This window comes from Perna viridis, chromosome 2 (genome assembly GCF_037379345.1).
Source record: "Perna viridis isolate PV_CMFRI_1.1 ecotype Kerala chromosome 2, ASM3737934v1, whole genome shotgun sequence".
NCBI lineage: Eukaryota > Metazoa > Mollusca > Bivalvia > Mytilida > Mytilidae > Perna > Perna viridis.
In genome coordinates, this window is record NC_142446.1 from 25,042,874 (window position 1) to 25,061,897 (window position 19,024).

Below are 19,024 nucleotides of genomic sequence, written 5' to 3' on the forward strand. Positions count from 1 at the left end.
CAGAAAATACAGATTTTAAGCCAATTTGGTACCCCAGGCAGATACAAATGGACCTCAGTATGACAGGAAAAGGACTTTTTCTTTAAAACAGATAGCTATGATGCAAGAAAAATAGTTTACTGGTATAAATATTATAATAACAATTGTCTGCTTTAAATACTTTTTGAAAGAATTCAGTTTTTATATGAAAAAACACCATTATTTTTCTTGTCGCATTAGAATCTGTCCATTTGAACCACCAAAAAAAGTCCACTAAAAAATTGGCTGTTGACTTTTGTGACATTTCTGTGTTCAAATCAACCACACAGTTATATGGCAACTCATTTTAGCTATTTATTTGAAAGAAAAACAAAAAATAAAAAAATATTTATTTTTTCATATATGAGGCAATGTATGGAAAATGACTACTTTCAAGTCCTAACCACATACTTAAAATGTGTTGTAACTTGAAAACTATCCTATATGCAGGAGTATTACTTGCTTTAGGTTACCTGAATACAGATATGCTCATCATAAATAGTCAAGATAATAATTTTATTGAACTGATATCCTACAAATTAATGAAAACAAAATGCATATCCAAATTTGGTAAAGATTAACCATAAATGCAAAAAACCAGAGCTACCATAAAAAATCAGGTTCAAAGGTTGGCTAATTCATCTTAAAAGTGTTACCTGCATTGGGGTACTACTTTTTCGGCTGGTAAAGACCACTTGCTGAATATCCAACTTAACTTGAAAAACTGGCTAACTAGGTCTCAGTATCATATTAATTTTCCCATAGACTTCTATAGTGAAGTGCATATTTTTAGGATTTAAAAAAAATATACTAATTGATTCAATAAAACTTTCACTTATGTAGCATTTCTAAGGACATGTGAAAAAATAATTTCCCGCAAAGAAAATAGGGTGAGTCCACGAAGATCGGACAGAAAAGTAGTCTTGAACTATAAATAGCCATTTTCCCTACTTTCACTTTCGTTTTGCACTCACCAAACCAACCTTTTCAGTGGAACATTTTTATGATATTATGTTAGATTTTCTTTTAAAAAAATTCTTCATCTTACAGTGTGATGTTTGCTCTATTTTATAAGTCATTGTTCATATCTGTTGACAAAACATTAGTTTGTAGAGAGGCAAAAAGAAAATGCACTATATTTTTATAGCATCCATGTTTTGGCGTACACCCGCTCAGCGATATGCAATGCAATACTGGTACCTATTACTAATAAATATTTCAATATAATCATAAAAGTTGTTGTTTTTTCTGCTAGAGTATTCATTTTCATACTGAAAATTCAGAATATCATTGCCCTGCTACAAACATGAGTTTCTATTAAAATTTTTATATAGGTACCATATTCCAGGCATAAGACTAATATCTCAATGTTAGCCAGAAAATATTACTTGATAAAAAGCAGCTGCATTAGTCAAACTAAGCAAATTTGTGGTTTATTCTGACATGGTAGATACATGAGCTGTATTATGAGTTCCAAATCATTATTTAATCCCCACTTGTGAGTTCCATATATGGAAATATTAATATCCGAACCTCCTTTTTTTGTCTTTAACTCAAGGGAGCCTCTTGTTTAAAGTAAAGTATATGTACCGGTACAACCAACTGTTTTAAACTATAGATATGGTCATTTCAATTATAATAAATCCAGAAAAAATTATACCAATATCATAGTTTTAAAAAAATATAGCTTTTCATATGCAGAAAATACAGATTTTAAGCCAATTTGGTACCCCAGGCAGATACAAATGGACCTCAGTATGACAGGAAAAGGACTTTTTCTTTAAAACAGATAGCTATGATGCAAGAAAAATAGTTTACTGGTATAAATATTATAATAACAATTGTCTGCTTTAAATACTTTTTGAAAGAATTCAGTTTTTATATGAAAAAACACCATTATTTTTCTTGTCGCATTAGAATCTGTCCATTTGAACCACCAAAAAAAGTCCACTAAAAAATTGGCTGTTGACTTTTGTGACATTTCTGTGTTCAAATCAACCACACAGTTATATGGCAACTCATTTTAGCTATTTATTTGAAAGAAAAACAAAAAATAAAAAAAATATTCATTTTTTCATATATAAGAGGCAATGTATGGAAAATGACTACTTTCAAGTCCTAACCACATACTTAAAATGTGTTGTAACTTGAAAACTATCCTATATGCAGGAGTATTACTTGCTTTAGGTTACCTGAATACAGATATGCTCATCATAAATAGTCAAGATAATAATTTTATTGAACTGATATCCTACAAATTCATGAAAACAAAATGCATTTCCAAATTTGGTAAAGATTAACCATAAATGCAAAAAACCAGAGCTACCATAAAAAATCAGGTTCAAAGGTTGGCTAATTCATCTTAAAAGTGTTACCTGCATTGGGGTACTACTTTTTCGGCTGGTAAAGACCATTTGATGAATATCCAACTTAACTTGAAAAACTGGCTAACTAGGTCTCAGTATCGTATTAATTTTCCCATAGACTTCTATAGTGAAGTGCATATTTTTAGGATTTAAAAAAAAATATGCAAATTGATTCAATAAAACTTTCACTTATGTAGCATTTCTAAGGACATGTGAAAAAATAATTTCCCGCAAAGAAAATAGGGTGAGTCCACGAAGATCGGACAGAAAAGTAGTCTTGAACTATAAATAGCCATTTTCCCTACTTTCACTTTCGTTTTGCACTCACCAAACCAACCTTTTCAGTGGAACATTTTTATGATATTATGTTAGATTTTCTTTTAAAAAAGGTCTTCATCTTACAGTGTGATGTTTGCTCTATTTTATAAGTCATTGTTCCTCCTCTAGTTTTGAGATAGAACAAAAATATTTATTCAGTAATGTACATTTTTCATCATCTGTGTATACTATGTCACTTAATACATCATCGTTTATTACATTTTGAAGGGGCGGGATAGAATTTGTACCTTTGTTTGATTTTATCAGCATTTTCATAATCTTCCAATACGCTTTAGGATTATTTACATTATCTAAGATATAATTGTCAAGATTACTTTCAAACTTTTCTTTGGCAGCTTTTTTTTAAATTATTGACTCTGTTTCTCTGCTTCTTGTACCTCAGAATATCACTTTCAATTTTTGATTTCAACGCTTTTTTTCTAAAACGGTCACGCTTTCTAATTTCCTTTCTAAGTTCGTTATTAAACCAACATTTATCATTTTTTCTAATGATAACTTCTTTGGTTGGAATGCACTCCTTCGCGATGGACAGAAATGTTTCCGTAAATACATCCACATCTGCGCCATCGGGAAGGAGCGTATCCCAATCCAAGGCCTCTAGTTTTTCGGCAAACTTTTGTTTGTCAGTTTGGTCGTACAGCCAGATAAGTCTTTTGTAAGAGACAGGATCTTTGTTTGGACATACCAAATATACAATATATGCGTCGTGGTCACTTTCAGATCTGGGAATATCAAAGACATCGGCAATGGTGTACGATACTGTGTCGCTTATAATAATAGGATCTAATAAAGATCTTCGATTATCAGTTGTTCTAGTAGGCTTGTTAATCACATTTGTAAAATTGAACAGATTAATTGTGTCAACAAGTCTATTGTTATCAATCATAAATAGATCCGAATTTAAATCACCCGTGACCACAATGTTTTCATTGAACTGGTAGGTCATTCCTATCGCATGATTTAATCGTGTAAAAAAATCAACATCAGTTCCAGGGGCACGATAAATATTACAGAGTACAAATCTTTGACCCTTTGCTCTGATCTCAACCCAGAGTGTTTCGTCGATATCATTTTCTAAAATATTCAGTCTTTTGACATGAATATCATCTGTTGTATATATTAATATACCGCCACCAAAGTTATTACGATCTTTTCTGATGACGGATTTAGAAAAGGAGTCTAGAAGTATATCTTCATCTTTTATATTTGGATCTAAGTGTGTTTCCGTTATGGTTATGATATCAAAATCCTCACACAACAGGTTTAAAAAATCTAGTTTGTTCCGAATACTTCGTATATTAATGTTACATAGTGAAAGGGAGTTGTCGTTACTGGAGGAGCTAATAGAAAACTTTGAGGAGTTAATTATAGGACCTGGGTTCATTTCAACATTTCCTGTAATGAGAATGAAGTGTAGTACAAAAAGCAGAAAAAACTATGTTTATTTTGGGGTGTACTGATTGAAGAAATGAAAGGCCGATGACAAAAAATGTACAATTAAAATTAATGAGAAGCAGATCAAGGTAGGTTGAATTTCTATAATTTAGGGGTATTGAATTAATCAGTTTTCTGTTGTTAAATGAACCAATGGCTGCTCTGTAAGTACAAAGATCATTACCTGCCATCTATCACAGAGACAGAAGTTGCAGATATGATGATATAACAGCCACTGTCAAAGAGTATTACACATGTCAATTCACCATCACCAACTTTAGAAACATAACATAAAACACATACATTATATACAAAACAAATTACAAAGACTTGAAGAAAATACATATATGACATATACGTCATAGAGGCTGGGTGGGGATTGGGATTTTACAATGTAATATATCTACATATGTATTTAGGGACGTATCATTTCTTAGCTGGGAGGCCTAGGAGGTAGTCATTTAGAATTGAATTAAATGGAGAATGTAGGTCAAAATGTCTTAAGTCCGCATTTTGGATCGTGCTTTACTAACCAAGATAAACATACTGACAATGTATCGTTGTCCTATCATGGAGTAGTACCCAAGAAAAAAAGAAAAAGGAAAAAAAAACATGAAAAAAACTAACAAACCTTATCAAGTCACTTAAGCGGAAAATGTATGTCAAATTGACGTAATTTATTGTGGATCTTTGTGTTCTAATTAAGTGACAAAGTATCGTTGTCCAACCATATACAATACCCGAGAAATGGACCTAAGCCCAAAAAATCTTGACCAAGATAGGAACGCACGGACGTACTCACGGACGATAGTAAATTGTATACCCCTTTCATTTCCGTGATAAAACGTGTATGGATCTCATAGTCCGTACAACTTTGACATAGGAGGTCCAATGTACGTATAAATTCTCTAGTTATACTAAGGAGTAATGTTTGAAATGTGTTAAAGTTTTTTTTATATATTATCATCTAAATCGCAGTCCCAAAAATACAGGTAAAATTTGGATAATTGTTTCTGTTGATATCAAACAGAACAGGTAAATTCGTCTAAATATAGCATACACAAAAAAAAAACCCGCAGGTAGAAGTTAGAAAACATGTTTTGGATGAATGCCTATGTTTACAAACAATAAAATAAAAACAATTCATGAAGACATAGATAGGCTATTTTAAAGCAGAAAGCATCCTTTAGACGTTTATATTACGGCTATGCTCAACTGCTGCATGATCTCTGATACGTCGCTCAAAGTTAGCTATATCATCAAAGTTGTTTATGATCTCTTTTCGACTCTCTGCATATTGTTTAACGAAAATTCTACCATCAAATGTCCAGTATGCTTCGATTAATTTGTCAATTTTAAGTCTCTTAACCAATTTCGTTCTATAGGGTGTTAGATTTTCTGTGATAAAGGTGCCATTTGTGTCGTTCTTTAAGACCTTTTTAGTGGAATAAACCAAAGCCCTTGTCCTGTAACTTGTAAATCTGACGATAACTTGGGATTTTCCATTTCTAACTTTTCCGATTACATGCGATCGGCCTATGTCATTCAGTCCAATATTCAAATTCATTTTGCCATTGCAAATATCAAGGACAAGTTGGTCAGTGTTTATAGGGTGCTTGATTCGGCCATCCTCATCTGTTGGAACTGGGACATTGTGAAACCTAAGACTAGTTCTTCTAGAATATTGTTCCTGATTTTCTAGTCTGTATTCAAGTTCAGCGATTTTTTTATATAGAGCGTCGATGTCTCTTTCACGTTCTTTGACCGCACTAATGTTGGTCTGAACGGATCTTTCTAAAGAGGATATTTCAATAAATTGTTTACAGATTTTTTGTTCATTTTTTGTGATGATTGCGTTCTGTTTTTCCAACTCATTGCGCAGTGACTTTGATTCATGATCGATTCGTAGATTGACTTGTTCAATGTCAGCAGATATAGACTCGCTGATTTTACTAGCAAGTACTGGCATTATTGTTGTCAGAATTTCTGGGCTCATCAAGATTTCTAATACCTTGTCTGCGAGATTTTTCATTGCAGCTGTCTGTTTTTTGGTAGCCGGAGTTTGGAGTTCGGTTAAGTCCTTCAACGAATTTCGTCTACGGATTTGTCTTTTTGTTTGCTTTTCAGTGGCAGGTAGGGTATCCGGGCTCTCTGGGTTGCGACGTTTGTTAGTGGTGGGTTTTGTAGAATCTAAAGAATCAGTACTGGGATTTGGTTGTGATTGGGTAAATATGGGCAATTCGTGATCATCATGTACGGAGGCATCCATGTTTGTTTACGTTTTTGTATCGTGAGTTGAGTTCAGAGTAAATGTTACAAATGTTATTACACACAATATTTTTCAACAAAATTTCATATCAATCTGTCGATTAATATTCTAGCAACGATTTGATAAAAGTTATTCGTCCAGCATTTATGTTTTCCAGCAAAAAATCCCAATTTCCTGACGACAAATTTTATCCTACCATGTCAAGTTGACGCATGCCCGAATTTGGACTGCGTTGACTAGCCGGGCGTAGATCCCGGTTTTACCGTGCTAGTACACAGCGTTATTACGCAGTTTTACTAACGCTACACGGGAATGTACCAGCCCATGCCTCTAGTTAATATGTTGTTTTGGAATATTTTTAATTTGCTTTTTTTTTAAATTAAATTGGTCAACTTTTTTAATTTAACAAGTGCAATTATAAGCCCAAACTCTACATATAATTAACCAAAATTATAGCCAATGTAATACTATAGATAATTCAAATAACTTACACAAGTAAATGAGTGATGAAAACAAATGGTATGATGCATTAGCCGTGTGAATTTAGTATGAGGCTTAGATATATTTAAGCCGGAACATACAAATGAGATCGCGTGTGATTTATTGGAATCTTAGCATACGTGACATAATTTACTGTAACACAACTACGCTGAAGATGGGGATATTTAATAATAGAATTAAATTCTTTTGCAAAAGAATTTAATTCTATTATTAAGCAGGCATTTTGGCAAACATCAGCCTTCACATGGCATAAAATGATAAGACCAAATGTAAATGAAAAACCAGCTTTTTACAATGGTAAAAGATATCAAATAATTACTAGACTTAGATTAGGTACCAACATGCTACCTGGTCATGATTTCAGGTCTGGTAATATCCCCATCTTCAGCGTAGTTGTGTTACAGTAAATTATGTCACGTATGCTAAGATTCCAATATGCATATGTTACAGTAAATCATGCTCTGTTGTTTGATTGATTACTTCTGTAACAGTGTTATCTGAACTGTCAGTTTTATTGTTTGCACAAGAGGTGTTAATTGGTGTTGACTTGAGTGCTTGTGCACATGATTGTTTTGTTGTTGTCAACACTTATTACCGTTATTCTGGCTCATGGGGATATTGATTGACTGGTGGAAGGTTTATGGCTTGGGTGTCAATTTGATGTTGAGATTTAGCTTTTTTAACTGCTTAATCAAAGTCTAAGTATTGCACATACATGTATTCTAAAACTAGTATAATATGATGTTTGTACACTGGAAATAATTTATCAATAGCCTGATGTTTGCCACTACAGTTGTTGCATTTATTGCCTGTATTTGTACACTCAGAAGTAGGATGTTTTCTGCACATTTGATACATGATGGTGTTTTGTTTGTGCATTCTTTTCTGTAATGCCCACATTTGGCACAAAAAGTACAATATTTTGGGTTAGGTTTGTATGGGCTTAGTGTGTAATCTTGAGACCGTCCTAATGGAATAGTGGACAGGTTTTTGTGTTTAAAATCTAAACTTGTCAAAATGAAGTTAGGATTATTGCCCATTTTAAGTTTAATGTCAATCCCATTTTGTCTAAGTATTTTTTTCTTGTGTTTTAATGTTTAAAACTTGTGTTTGAATGGGGTTCCAAATGACTTTAATAGCAAGAAGCTATTTTTGAGGAGCTTGATGATTATTGCCTCTTTCCTCCAAAGCCAAAAGGAGGAGATAATGTAAAGTTTGAATGGTGAGCTGAAGGATTTTTTTTTGGTTTTTTTTTGGAGCGAGGATTATTGTTTCATCCTCAGGGAAAAGATTTTCCCCTTTTTTGCCAAAAGTGTTGGGTTTTTTTGATGGCATGACAGGAGAAAGAAATGCCACTTGGGCTTGAATTTTTCGTTTTAACCCAACCATATTGCCTAAAGGTTATACAGGGTAAATAAATAAAATGTAATAAATTAACCAGAAAAAAGTAAATTTTTATGATTATTTTTATTGTTTTATTTTATTTATATATATCATATATGTATTTTATTTGTAATTTATTTATTTTTGAATTTGAATAGTTAAACATATTTGAATACACGCAGCCTATGTGTCATCTATGACATTTTGGTCATGTTTTATAACTTCTTTACCATGGCTGTGGTTTTTCTGCTGTCTTACTGTTTGCTAGCTAGATTGGGCTTATTGTTCGCTAACTTGAGCTTGGTACTCCTACCTTAATTCTATCAAGTAGTTTCTGTGTCAAAATGGTGGAATGGTTGGAACATTATAACGAGGTTTGAATACGCAAATTTATGTCGTTAAATTTAGACTATATTGAGGCGTAGTTTGTCTTATTGCATCTGCTTAAATTAAGATTATTTTGAAATTTGAGCAATACGTTTAACATACTTATGGTCCTTGAAGTTAGTTAAAGCGACACTGATATACGTCTCGTGCATAAGGCGGTTACCAGAACCCTGCCCACAGAGCAATTGGGTTGTGTGCCCCAGGTGGTGGAATGTGGTACCCCTGGCGTGTTATATGCTAGGGTTGTCAGGCTTTAATACGGAAAACCTGAACGCAAACCATAGTGGTGCACTGTGTTGGGAAAGATGCCACGTTCTTCACACGTTAAAGAACCCTGCTATGGTATTCGATAGAAGTAAGAACCTTTGCGTTACGCCACATGAGGCTAAATTGCCCGATCCTACCCTTCCCTCCCTTTTTCTAGTGCCAACAAAACTGTCGACCCCATTATCCTTGTGTCCCATCCCTTTTTTCATGTCATCATCATTTCATGTTAATTTTATCATTTATTCCATGTTCATCGCCTGAATATACCTGAAATATTGCTGCTCGGGACATACACGAACATTACAATACGTTAATAGCCCATTCAGTTTGCTCACATTTTGATTACGAGTATAATATTGTGGAATAAATTTGTTTCTAGCTTCCACAATTTCATGATGGTTACAAACAAATAGGTAATGATATTCATTTCCCAGAGTTTTACAAAATTTTCATATTCGCTGGTGTATCGGTATGCTGGCCCATCTCTAAGTCACAACAGGAAGTTTTACATTAGAGCATCTAAATTTTGCTGTATAAATACAATCAGCCTTGTTCAGCTTAATCAGATACGACTCTAACTTAAATTCAGTCTTAAAAGATCCATAAAATTTTCCCGTGAAGAATTACCTAGTCGTGAGAACCAATCCTGAATAAATTGATCAACCAATTTTTGTTTTACTATTGATTTTAACATATTTTTCTTAATGATGGAGAAACATTTGCAGAGAAACACTTTTTAATGCTAGCAATGCTAGAAATTATTACAAACTTTACCAAATTTAAACAAAAACACGAAAAAAATCATTATTTTCCAAGATTTATGAGTGCAATTTGTGTATATTTTTTAATCGACGTGCTCAATCGTCATAAGTGCACAAAACACAATATCTCTTAAGTCCCTCAAGTACCAGTGTAAAAGTAAACAAGGCACAGTTGTCTCCAAATTTTTAATCCCGTTCATATGTGCTTAGAATACTGATGTAGTATGTTCTAAAATAATTCCTGATTAACTGTTCTTTATTGGTTTTATACAAAGATTAGTACAAGTGCATGTACAAGTAGATTTTTTGTAAACATGACGCTGTTATGAAAGTTATACATGTACATGTATTTTTTCAAAGGTTTCGTTAATTTCTAAGGATTTAATCCCTTACATGCATCCCTCGTTCTGTGTTCAGTGGAATAGAAGTGTTAAAATAACAGGAAAAAGCCGTCAAAACGTTCCAAAAGTTTAGATAATAAAATCATAAAGGCTGACACTACTTTTACATACACTTTCACGGACAATGGATTGGATAGTTTTCTACATTGTTTAGTGCGAGTTCAAATAAACTTTTCGAATTGACAATTTGGAAAAATCTATTAGAGGATTTAGATATATAGGTGAAATACCTTATCTGTACCAAAACTTGAAGTGTTACTTTATGTTTTAACAGATAATGAAATTGTTCAGGTAACAATCAATGAGCATGAAGATTTAAGTGCTTTATTAGCATTGGTGGAGAATGTTAAGACATATGCAGTATACAAACTTTACAAGATGTGTATAAGGATGCCAAGTCTGTGTCATTTGTGGTTGGAAGTGTAGCCTTCTAAAGCAATAATTTAAAATTGGACTCCTGACTCAGACGTACTATATATTGTAATAAGAATCATTTGGTCATTAAAGAGCATCTTAGTTATCTAACTGGTTTTCAAATTGTACAATAAATCTGTTATACATGTAGTTATTTTTTGCTCTTCCAGGGATATGAATCTAACATAGGTCAAACGGTCTTCATATGAAAATTTCGACATAGGTTCGTCTCACCATGTAGAACAATTTCACCCCAACCAGATTTAGCTACACCCAACCGTTTTTGAGTTATTTGCAAAATTCTGCAATTTGACCTAAGTATATGATCTATTTAGTAATAGTGGCCATGTTTTTGCATATAAAAAGAACCCAAATTTAGATTGTTAAACATACCCAAAAGAATATTGAACCGAAATTTGGTTACAATCTGTTTAGTTGTTTCAGAAGAGATGATGTTTGAAAAAGTGAACGGACGGCGACTACGGAAGACAAGACGATGGATGACGGACATATAGTGAAGACAATACTCCCATGGTCTTTCTGGTCAGGTGAGCTACTGTTGTCCTGGAATGACAGACGGATGGTATGACTAAATGATAGACAACGGGAAAACTATGATATGCCTCGACCACTTTGTTAAGAGGCATTATTAAACAAGATGTCTTGGTAGGAAACGAATGCTCCCGCCTGCAGTACAATCAGTAATGCATTAAAAATCAACAAAGCAGTGCAGAAAGCAACCTTTGTATGTAACTCTTTAACAAAATATGTTTAGGGCGATTATCCCTTTAGGCCCTTTTAACGTGAAAATAATAATTTTCAAAAAAGTACTTCACCAGAATATTTAGGCTAGAGACCCGATTGAAAATGATTAGCTTCCATTGCGAGTACATGTATCAACATTGAATCAATACATTTGGTGCGCTGAAACTTTTTTGCACGAAAATGGAAATTTAAAGTTAAAACAACGATCAATAAAATCATCAGTATTTATGCTTCAATACACTTAGACACAATTAAAATCAAACAATCTATGTGATTGCCGATAGCTCACAGTACATAGAGGACACCAGTTGTTATTATAGAAAAATACTTGTCCTATATGCACAATATGAAAAATTGTTATGTTAGCATGTGTTATACCCTGGATAAAACAAATATAAGGAAAACATGAAACAATAACTCTTTTAACAAAGATACCAGTCAGAAAACACCAAACTAAAAGGAATAAAAATCTATATAAGAACCCAATGCGAATAATCCTGACAGAAATTATAAATGTAAATAAATGAAAACATGTCAAAATTTGATAGAAAATAATAATAATAAAAAAGACAACAATCAGGTTCTACATGTAATGTCTGAACTGGTGTAGAAGTAGCAAGAAACTGACAAACCATGCTTGTCACGTGACAAATATACTACTGGGTCTACTCGATCACTAACTACATTTTTGTACAAAAATTTACTTCTATACGCTGTACCACGTGAAATTATAATACCATGACTTACGAAAATAATAAGATTTTAATTGTCTTCCAGTTTAGTAATTTATTTGGAATACATATTCCAGTACATGTTCGTCTTAATGCTGCTTTGGCTTCGAAATTGATTACCGAATATCAGAAATTTCGAAAGACGATTTGTAACTGTTGAATTAAGAAGATAAATGACTTTCTTAACTAAGAAATATTTCTTAAGGAAACTGGAGGCAAACTCGAAAAGGAATATTAAATAATAAATAAGGTTATTTATTTAATTTAAAATATGTATCACATTATATTTATTACATACATGTACTTCAAACAAATATAAATTTCACACTACTTTCATAATTGGTATGCAAGCATGCACCCTATAGATGAATAAATACAACAATGTACTCATAATTACAAAAAGATATTTATCAAGAATTAAAATTACACCATTTGCAATGCGTCTAATTTTATTATCATAGAAGTTGGATAAAATAATATTATGACATTTTCTATAGACAATCTTTTTTCTTTCTTTTATTTTTTTATTTTTTTGTTCTAATCAAAATATCACAAAAATTTTGGAAAAGTGATTAATTTTTAATATTATAACAAATAAAAAGGACAAGTTGAAAATTAGTTATCTTTCTTGCATTAAAAAGATCTGAGTGAGATGATGTAAATAAACTTGTTGCAAATATACATGAAGATATACAACAATAAATTTTAAAAATATATATATCAAGAGTTAAAATTTTGCCATTTGTAATGTTTGCACATATTCGTCTAGTTTTATTAAAGAAAAAAATATTATGATATCATCTATAGATATTCATGTTTTTGTTCTAGTCACATTATAGCAAAGAGTTTTGATAAGTTATTGATCTTAATATTTTATCAACAAAAAGAAAAGAGTTGAAAATCGAAGTAGAAACCCATCGAAAAAGTTTGATTTGTGTGGTATCACGTGATGTTAAACCATCTCAATATCAATTGCGTTTTTAAAAAAAGACAAATACTTCCTAAAGTTCAATTATAGTTTTCCTGTTTCTATTTGTACATTATATCTATATTCTATAAATTTGACATATTTCCTCATTGTGAGTCAATTGTTAGTTATGGTGAAAATGTTTGTTTGGGGGATTCTGTTCGTTGTGTATCCCGTTGTAATTTTTGGGGAAAAAGACAAAAGCCTCACTATTTGGTAAGTTCAATTCATTTTAAACAATGATTACGATGTTTATTGACCTTTGTTTTTCGATCAGACATAACTGAAAGACAGTACGACGAGCTGTATAAGAATCCAAGATGCATAGTAATACCCCGCATGAGCAACATGGCAAAAATTATCAACTGTCAACAGAAGAAATGAAAAATACGATATAACTTTTAGGCGACGGCGAAGCATGTGATAATACCAAAGTTTAAATTAAAGACTATATCTGTCAACCAATTAAAGAGAAAAATAGTTTCAAATGAGTTCAATATTACTAAATAACGTTACTGAATATATATGTATTAATTTGATGTTAGTCTATCGCCAATACAATGTACTTAATCTATTTTGTCTTAGTACTTTTAAATGGAGACCACCATAGTTCTCCATAAACAATAGGATCTGGAACCGAGCTTCAAACCTTAAAAAAAATAAGGAGTGTTTTTTTTTCTTGTAAAACACACCATGTAAGTCTAATTCAATAGACGAAAAAAAGACAAGGACTGAAAAAGCAAACCAAAATCTAAAATATTCATACTGTCTTGGAGGCATAACACACAATTAACACATGATGCGGTCATTGTTCCTTCAGTTTGCTCAAAACAAAATAGAGATTTGACAAAAATAAGTCATACTTATTTACTTCTTTCCTATATACAGTATATAAATATACACAAATACAGTATAAGAGAGCATGCTTTAAGAATGTATGAATCATACATTAATATAATGAGCGTAACTAAATGTTAAATGTAGAGAAAGGTGATGTGGTGATAACGATCGTATAACAAAGAAAAAAAAAACACACAAAATATTTACTTCATTTACAAGTCATACAATAAGGAATCTTTCTAACCATTTTGTGTACTGAAAAACATGCTGAAAAATACAAATGTTCTCCTCATGCTTCCACATAGTAAAATGTTTGCATTTAGTGGGTAAATATCTCATGGATATCTTAAATTATCAAGTGTAAGTCTCGTTTGACAGAGCTATCTGCCCTTTAAATGTTCATTTTCAGTAAATTTCAATGAACTATAACTCAATTTACCAAACCCATATGGACTACCTTTCTTCCATAAATTGATCCTGATGGTGCAAATATTCAAAATACACTTTCAATTTTTTTTTCATACCAAGTTTCATGCACTGCCTGCTTCTTACAGATATTGATACTTAAAAATACATATAAAGGATAATGAAAAACGTAGTGGTCAACACCTCCAATTCTAGTACCACATCTGCATAGTTGATCTGTGAAAGATGAAAATAGTCGGGTCATCAGTATAATTTAATTTATTAGCTTTCTAGACCCGTATGAAAAATATTTTCAAAAATTGGTACAATGGATAGATCCTTATTCTTAGTTTAAATTGACTTAAATTTGGATAATAAATCTATCTTTCTTATTTAAAATGTCGAGGTGGTTCCATCTCTTAATATTAGCTGGAAGGAAATATTCCCTTGTAACATACAATGTACAGTACGGCATTATACACATACTTCCTGAGGAATGCAAAAATTCAAACGATCGATATAAATTGATTCAGTACATGAGTACTTTGATTTAAAATTGGAAACTACCTCCAGGGGAAAAAACCTTGTTCGGCAGTAATTTAAGGCAAACAATATCACTAAGTCAAGTGTAGAATTATTATAATATATATTTTAAAGGTTCTTTAAAGCTTTTAATAAAAAATAAAGTTAAAGTACAAAAAATACCAGTTTTATATATTGTAAATTTCGATATGCTGCACACGTGTTTCAAAGAGTAACCTCTCATCAGCAGCATTAAAATCAAATATGTAGGAAGATCATAATCAAAATATAAGTTGTATAGAAGAAGTACTCATAACCAAATCTATCGAACGAGGAAGCCAAATTCATCACCGAGAGGTTCTACCACATGCAATATAAGGAATGAAGTCTCGGTTTTTTATGTATTTTTAAATTTTGAATACTGTAAGATTTTATAAATAGGGTAGATAAAATGTGATATTATTCGGGGTCAGACAAGTCTGACTACTGGGTTGGTGAATACCCTGGGGGACCTCAGGTCCACCAGCAGTGGTGTCGACCCAGTGGTTTTAAAATACACAAAATACCAGTTTTATATATTGTAAATTTCGATATGAGGTACACGTGTTTCAAGGAGTAACCTCTCATCAGCAGCATTAAAATCAAATATGTAGGAAGATCATAATCAAAATATTAGTTGTAAGCTATAGATATGTAAGCTATGAAGTAAATAGCATACTGAAACACACACGCATTACATGATACATTTGAAGGTACAAATGTCAGTGATTAGTTTTATTTTTTCATAGCTTTTATTAGTATTACTCTCATTTGTCTGTATATGTTAAAAAGGGTAATTATGTAACTTTCGCATTAAACCACTATATTAGAGGTCATTATAGAATACTGTTTAAACTTTAAAATGAGAATTGACCATTTTCAATGATAATAGGAAACTATTTTTGTAGCGTAGCTCAATGTTGCAAACCCTTTTTGTTGTATAGATTGTTTATATTTTTAAACAGTAAAATTTTAGTTTAACATGTTTGTGGATTGTTATAGTTGAGGTTCACTTTTAAGCTTGTAAAAAACAAGTGTATGGAGTTTTAACCCCCTCACGCCTTAAAATATTAAAGTAAAATTATTTAAACTCCCCTCACCAGATTTTTAAATCATATTAGTTTATGGTGAACAGAAAATTCTCCAATTCAAACACATTTTATACACATTAAAGGAAATCTCAAGTAATCCCTAATTCATAAGCTTAGAAGATGCTGTTGGAATCAAATATACTGTATTTACTCATTTGCATTACATTATGAATAATAAATAATGTTACAAAAATGTATATTGTTGTATTATTGTTTATTTTTTAATCCATGTTTAATAGTGTATCATTAATGCCTTACATATTTGAAAATTTTGGCTTTTTTGCTATGTTGATTTGCTTAAAACTTTGAAGTAAAAGTATACAGATGTAAATGAAATTGAAAATTATGTCTTTAAAAAATTGGTTAAAAAACAGGACTTCCTCAAATACAAAAACAGTGCCAGGAAATGGCTAGATCGCAAGATTTTGCACCAAATACCCCCAGACCCCAGGCCGTGAAGGTCGTGCCCCGAGTCAACGTAACCCCTCCCCCTGGAACATTTCTGGCTACGGGCATGCCTTTCTCTAGGATATATCACCCTTGACGTCACGATTTATCACCCTCGACGTCATGATATATCACCCTCGCTAGGATAACACCCTCAACGTCACGATAGATCACACTCTCATATTCAGTATAATATAACACATACTGCCTGTAGTAGAGGGTGTTAAGCATCGTATCACACTCTGTAAATATATCACTTTCGACTTCGTCTCGGGTGATGCATTTACCTTCTGTGATACTACAGCGTAACACCCTCTGCTACATGCAGTATGTGTATAATGTGAAATTAAAGGAAACTAGCCTCTTTCATCTATATGTATATCACAATATTTTGAAGGAACTCCAATTCATAAAAATAAAGAAACAGATTGGCTAGAAGAGGGCACAATAAGTTCCAAATGGAATGCCGATTCTTTGTTGAAAAATTGTCTTTTCCAAAAGTGATAGATATGTTGTCGAAGAGAAACTCATGCATATTGATCATCCGGTGCTCGGTGTAGCAACTTTTGTCTTTTTGTTTAGTTTAATCAGTTTAAACAAAAGTTGACCAAAAGTTACGGGAAGAACAAACAGGTGTTAGAGCTGGAAGAGGTACCACCGAGCAGATTATTGTTCTTCGTAACATCTTAGAGCAGGCTATCGAATGGAACTCAAACCTTTATTTATGCTTCGTCGACTTTGAAAAAGTATTTGACAGTGTCCATCGTGAAACCTTATGGACAATTATGAAGGTGTATGGTATACCAGAAAAAATGATAGAAATGGTTAAGATCAAAGATGAAGACAAATGTTCAGTTGTTGATGGCACAGGGATATATGAATGGTTTGACTTCAAGTCAGGAGTCAAGCAGGGGTGCAACATGTCAGGTTTATTGTTCCGTCTAATCATAGACTGGATCATGAGACAAACAACCAAAGATAACAACACTGGCATTCGATGGAAAATGACAACAAAGCTAGATGATTTAGACTTTGCAGACGACAATGCCCTTCTTTCTAGCACGAAAGATCAAATGCATTGAAAAGTAGAAAACCTGAGCAGACATGCCACAACTGGGCTAAAAATTAATGCAGCAAAAACCAAATCTATGCGCCTTCACGTCAAGAACGATCAACCCATCATGATTGCTGGAAAGGAGGTAGAGGACGTGAACAACTTTGTCTACCTTGGTGCAACAGTCAGCAGCACGGGAGGTACACATGATGACATTCTTAGGAGATTGGGCATGCACGAACAACATTTTATAAGCTCAGTAAAATATGGAACAGTGGCCAAATAAGCAGAAAGACCAAGATCAAACTGTTTCAATCAAACGTGATCTCCATCTTTTTATACGGCTGTGAAACATGGAAAATGACCAAAGGAGGTGACAAACTACTAGACACATTCCAACACAAATGTCTAAGTTACATATACAAGATCTACTGGCCTCAAAAGATAAGTAATGAAAATCTGAGAGAACAAGCAAAAGTGGAAACAATCAGCCAACAAATAAAGACCAGAAGATGGAAATTGTTGGGCCATGTATTACGAATGAACAACAACTCGCACCCAAGAACTGCGTTGACATGGACACCAGAAGGACGAAGAAAAAGAGGAAGGCCAAAAGAAACATGGCAAGATCAGCTCAAAATCGTGAAGGATGGATAACACTCGTTTACAGCCCTAATCTCCCTCAGGAGAAAAGGAATTAAGAAGACAGAAGAATTATATCTATATGCTCAAAAATGTAAGCAAGGGATTGGACTCAACTTATACCAACATTATGGAGGTCTCCTTCCATGAAAACTATGATTACAAATTAGAGGTTCCAGAGAGCCTGAATCAATCACCTTGAAATTGAAAGCATGTGGTTATACATTATACATTGTATCACCTGCTTAAATGGCTACTGGTGGCAATCTTGTTTAATCAAGTGAAACCACTTTTTATCAGATATTTAAGTCATCCCTTTTATTATTAAGTTAAGTCTCTATTGACTTGGTAAAGTTATACAAGTAGGCAAAATGTGTTTCCCAATAGGATTTTAATAGCAACTTTGATTGGCCGCGACCATCTGCTAAGCCACCTGAGCCACACAAAATATTACTCGTTTGTAGAAAACATTGAGTTCATTAGCCCTATTAAGTTTCGAGACACTGGCACAAGTGGTGTCAGAGGAGTAGATATTTAAAACCTAGCCAATCAGAAGCTTCAATGGTTAGGCGGCCTTCTTGTTTAATCAAATGGAACCAAAATTTTTTCAGAAGTTGAAGTTGACCCTTTTATTATTTTTGTTAAGTTTGGGCAACTTTTGCTCAGTAAAAGAAAAGATACAGGCCAAAATGTGTTTCCCCCAAAGGATTTCAATGGCAACTTTGATTGGCCGAAGTCACCCGCTGATCCACCTGAGCTATATAAAAAGTGGATCGTATGTAGATGGCATTGAGGTCATTGATCATATCAAGTTTTAAAAAAAAATGGGAACTGTGGTTTCAGAGGAGTTGATCTTTGAAAATTGGCCAAAGCTAAAATGGACTCTGGTGGCCATCTAGGTTAATTAAGTGAAACCAAAAGTGGATATTTTGTAAATGCTCTTGCCTACATCATTTCTTCCAAGTTTGGTTAATATTGGTC

General features: G+C 32.9%; 1 protein-coding gene across 1 annotated transcript in view; it reads left to right on the plus strand.

Annotated features, from left to right (window-relative positions):
- Positions 1 to 13,095: 13,095 nt before the first annotated feature.
- Positions 13,096 to 19,024, plus strand: part of LOC148624205 (uncharacterized) — a 52,202-nt gene continuing 46,273 nt past the window's right edge. Inside the window, exon 1 of the mRNA XM_088566732.1 lies at positions 13,096 to 13,219. Within this exon, the coding sequence (XP_088422858.1) occupies positions 13,134 to 13,219 (86 nt within the window). The 5' untranslated portion in view covers positions 13,096 to 13,133. The remainder of the gene's footprint in view (positions 13,220 to 19,024) is intronic.